This window comes from Panicum virgatum, chromosome 4N (genome assembly GCF_016808335.1).
Source record: "Panicum virgatum strain AP13 chromosome 4N, P.virgatum_v5, whole genome shotgun sequence".
NCBI classification, from domain to species: Eukaryota; Viridiplantae; Streptophyta; class Magnoliopsida; order Poales; family Poaceae; genus Panicum; species Panicum virgatum.
The window spans coordinates 44639189-44643967 of record NC_053148.1 but is presented as its reverse complement, the minus strand read 5'-3'; the positions used below and the strand labels follow the sequence as shown (position 1 = coordinate 44643967).

Below are 4779 nucleotides of genomic sequence, written 5' to 3'. Positions count from 1 at the left end.
AGCTAACAAAGTCTGAAGTTGAATTACAGGATTCTTCGGAAGACGAAGAGAGAAGTTGTTATACATTTAGTTCATCTTTAAGCTCAATAAAATGCCAACAATATATTTTCACATTATTTTTGATCCACAAAGAGAATGTGCGACAACGTCGTCCAAATCAATAAAATAGGGCGCGTGAAAGACTTAGGGCGCCTTGGTAGCAAATAATTATATTGATGAATGATGAAGGCGACACGGCCGACACTTGATTAAGAGCAAGTATTATAAGAGCATGTAAGCAGACTGAATGTTGAGTTGAAGGAGAGAGGAGAGGAAAGAGAGGAGAAGCGGGCAGCCGGCTTCAACACAAGAACCAAAAAAATTTATGAGAAAAACAAGTGAACCATATATTAATGATGAAGAACTAACTCCTATATACGAGTGGGCTGATAGGCTGCAAGGATCTTTGCAGCCAGCAGCCGGTTGTATTATTAACCTTGCTCTAAGTGAAATGGTAATAGGTGAAGAAATTACACCCGGAATGTTCAGTTCTTCTGAACAAGGATTGGGCAAGGATACTGAAACACCTTAAGCAGTTGAGCACTCTTGAAACACCATAATTGCCCTCTGATGCCGATCGACGGGTTGCTGCCACTAGACGGCCAGGATGGACTCATAATTGGCGCAGGCCGGAAATTACAGGGCCCTGCCCCACCGTGCCGGTGCGCAGTGCTGCCCACTACGGCCACAGTGTGCGGGCCCCGCCTAGGGGGCTAAAGGGAGAGAGAGAGAGAGAGAGAGAGAGAGAGAGAGAGAGAGAGAGAGAGAGAGAGAGAGAGAGAGAGAGAGAGAGAGAGAGAGAGAGATTAAAGCACCGCCTGTTACTAGCCATGACACGGCCACATGAACCAGCTGAAGGGCCCAGTTAAAGCTTCTCCCCTAAAACCTCCTAATTGCCTGCAAATCTGCCACAGTTCCCAGTTTTTCTCGCGACGGGAACTGAAACGGGAAGGTTGTAGTCAAATAAACCGCTCGCAACTGCATAGTAGTAATACTGTAAATACGAACTGAAGCGTGGAAGATTAGCAATGAATTAACAGAGCAGTAAACTGGCCACTGTAGTTCTTGGAGGAATGAATGTATGCTATTACCTGGTACTAGTGAATAATATGCGCGCAGTGACAAAAGGAGAGGAGGCAGTTAATTAGACGGGCGCGCATAATATAATGCACACCCGGACCCAGCCAGGGAGGCGAAATTGATGAGATCCATCCAACCTCTTGGAAGCTAGCCACGCACACTGATCACTCACTACCAGTCCTGGCTGAAAGTACCCAGCTACACAGTAGAGCCTGGATTAGCATTGGCTGTGTGTGCACACTGCACAGATGCATGAGCCACATGCTACAGCAGCATGCATTGCATTGAAAATCCTCACTGTGATGTAACATGCATGCATCATGCATGCCATCTTGCATAGTTGGGAACATTCTCGCCGCTGTTAGCGAGCCCGCTAGGCATCTTTTAGTTAAAATTACAGTGGATTTGGTGATCGGTAGACTGCATGGTAGCAGGATAGGCGCCGGCCATCAGCATAGTGCGGCGCAGACGGCGGCGGCCGGCGGCGCGGTAAGAATTCCGGCGCCCCGCCGGCATCCCATCCACCTTTGTCTGCCTGCTCAGAGCTGGTCTGGCACCGCTGATCTCCACGGCATCTGGTCCGGATTATAAAAACCTTTTTTTTTCTGGTGCGCAGGGAGAGAGGGGGAGGGATGGAAGAGAAGGTGCGATCTACTCGATCCAAAAGTTTCACCGCCCCCTCTCTCTCTCTATCTATCTCATTCCCCCCACAATCATTTGCACCACCCCTTGCTTTCTCTCTCATCGTCTTGGCCTCCCTCTCTCTTCCTTCTCTCTCTAATGACTATTTAACATGCAGCCTTTTGTTTTGCAGCTACCTGCCTGCATATAATTCTGTTGCCTTCTCTCTCCTTTAGATTGGCTCCCTCCTCATCGCCATCATCATCACCTCCACTCCATCTCCTCGCCATCACGCCTGCCTCCTCCTCTTCTTCCTCCTTTTGCACCGCTACAAAAGAGCGAGAGCGCACTGCTTGCAAGCTAGCTTCTGTTCATCGCAATTCACACGAAGACCCTGATCTCGACCTAGCTAGATAGCTAGTTCTTGCAGGCGTCTCGACTTCAGTGTGCTAGATTTCACTCGATGGGCGTCGAGCTCGACCTCTCTGAATTGGCCGTGCTCCGGCCGATCCAGACCTCAGCGAGCAGCGGGGGCGCCGCCACGGCTCGGCGTGGCAACGACGACCTGGACGCCGCCGACACAGGCTGCGTCACGCCGACGGCCGTGAGCTCCCTGTTGCCGCGGCAAGTAGGCTTCGGCATCGACGTCGTCGAGTCCGTCTTCAGCACGCCGACATCGTCCCCGTGCTTACTGCGGCCGGCCACGGTGTGCCCTCCGGCGCCGCTGAAGCCGGCGAGGTCGCCCGCCGCCACCGCCAAGAGGAAGCGCTGCTGCGACCGCCCGGGGCTGCAGCGGCCCTTCTTCCCCGTGCCGCAGGACCTCTCCACGGTGTTCGTGCCGCGCGGCCCAGCGGACAGGTCGCCGCCGCCACGGGCGGCCAAGAAGATCCGCCGCCTGTTCGTCGTGGGGTGAAGCGGCGGCGACGTCGCTCGTCAGACAGAATGCATGCCACGGGCCATGCTTTCCTCATCCAGTGCTGATCGATCCCCTCGTCGCCTCGCGCGCGGCCTGGCTACCTCTCTCTCCGTTCCGGCGGTCGGCGGCGCGCCATTGGCCATCTGCTGCAAGCGGGATCGAGGACAATTTCTTGGCTTCTTCAAAGCACAGAAGACACCATGGCAATGCGCCTATGTTTCGTCAGATCTTGCCGATCGAGTGTGTGCGTGCGTGCAGTGTGCGCTTCGTGGATCATTCGAGTCTGAATAATCGAATTGTAAATATGCTACATTTGTGGGCTGCGCACAGTTGTTTTCACGCAACGCGGGGTATAAAGAGTTAAAGGCCATAATTTCTGGGAATTCACTGCAAATTCTCTGTTGCAAATGGATACGAATTCTCCTGCCCCTTTTCAGAAATCGCTGTAAATGGTCTGCGCCAGAAGCTGTAAATTTCTCTGAATGTGTGATCTTGGTTGTTCTGCTGTCCTCTGCACACATTATCTGTTTTCCCATGCAGACTCCGATTCTTGAAAATTGTGTCTTGGAGCTATCCTTTCAGTCTGATTGGTATCTCTGTTTTTTCTTCTGGGTTTGTTTTCAGAAGGGGGGAAGAGAAGAGGCACTGAATAGGGAAGAACGGTCCTGAATCCTGACGTGAGCGGCTTCCAAATCGTGTCCTCTTGCTAGATGCAGGCCTGCAGTCCTTTTGGATGCTACCTAACCAGACTGCAGAGATGCATGCATGGATGGATGAGCTGAGCAGAACTCAGAGGGCAGAACAGATCTGGAGAAAAGGGCAGTTAAGCCGCAGAAGGCACTCAGATCTGAGCAGGTTTCCAGGCGCAGCCTGCTCCATTCAGGGTTTAATGATTCGCCCATTTCCCAAACTGTTCACGTACAACTTGCTGCTTATTTATTTATTTATCTCTGCCTCAATAGAGAAAGTATGCAGCAGAATCAAAAGAAACTGTACAAGTGTTTAGACTAGACCGGCTGCCTGATCATGAAAAAGCCTGACGAACGCTGCTAGCAGCGAGGCAGCCATCCTCCTGAGCTGCCTGAAAAGTCCAACTTGCTGGTTACCCTGACTCACGCTTCCTTCACTCGTCTGATCAGAAGCCCTTCAGCTAGGCTCTTCCTTCTGACGCGACGCTGCTATGGACAACCAGACTCCCCACAAAAATCAAGTTTTTCGCCTGGCTGCTGAGCCGGGAGCACCTTAACACTCGCTCTTACCTCCACCACAGGAATATACGTTCCTTGGATGAATCTTGGTGCGCTCACTGTCCGGGTGTGCTGGAGACGGACGCTCATATCTTCTCCGGATGCCACAGGGCGCGTGGGGTTTGGGCTCGCCTTGGCATCTCGGTGCCGGATGCTATCGTGCGACATCCATGGGACATTAGTGTCAACGTCCCCCTTCCCGATGCCGTCCGCCTTGATATCGTCCTCCTGATCCTTTGGCATCTATGGAAATGCAGGAACACCGTGGTTTTCGACCAAAACGACTCCGGCTCACTTGATGTGCTCACTCGTGTCGACAGAGATATGGATGCTTGGATGAGTAGATACAGGAAAGTCTCACCATCTGTCCAACAATGAAAGCGTGGCTCAATCACTGTGTCTCTGCTTCTCCCATGTAACTCCTCCGCTACTTCTTCTAAACCCTCTCATGTACCTCCCTCCTGGAATGCCGGGAGTATTTTTGTAACCTAAACCGATTAAGTTAATAGTAGGTGGGGATCCCCCCGATATTGTTCGAAAAAAAAGCCTGACCCCTAGAGCTTTTGGCTTGAGCCCATTGCTGGAATTCTGGGGAAAAAATACAGTGTTTTTACTTTTAATAATAGGTATAATTATATACATGCCATTCTACACTCTAAGTGTAGCTACACCCAACTAGTTAGTGAATAAATTTTCAGTAATAACTGTTGCGCGCGATTATTGAACACCACTTTATAGTTCAATAATTCGGTTCTCAGTTTAGTAATTTATGGTCAGTACGGTCAGTAATTTGACTGCTAATGTGTAGAATAAACACTACACCTAATGTGTGGAATAGAAGTACCATATAATTATATATTGTTCGCACAGATATAT

The 4779-nt window shown here is 50.7% G+C and overlaps 1 protein-coding gene across 1 annotated transcript; it reads left to right on the top strand.

Annotated features, from left to right (window-relative positions):
- Nucleotides 1-1778: 1778 nt before the first annotated feature.
- LOC120671490 lies at nucleotides 1779-3174 on the top strand. The gene has a single exon (XM_039951832.1). The coding sequence runs from the start codon at nucleotides 2204-2206 to the stop codon at nucleotides 2651-2653; it is 450 nt and encodes a 149-aa protein (XP_039807766.1). The 5' UTR covers nucleotides 1779-2203; the 3' UTR covers nucleotides 2654-3174.
- The last annotated feature ends 1605 nt before the right edge of the window (nucleotides 3175-4779 follow it).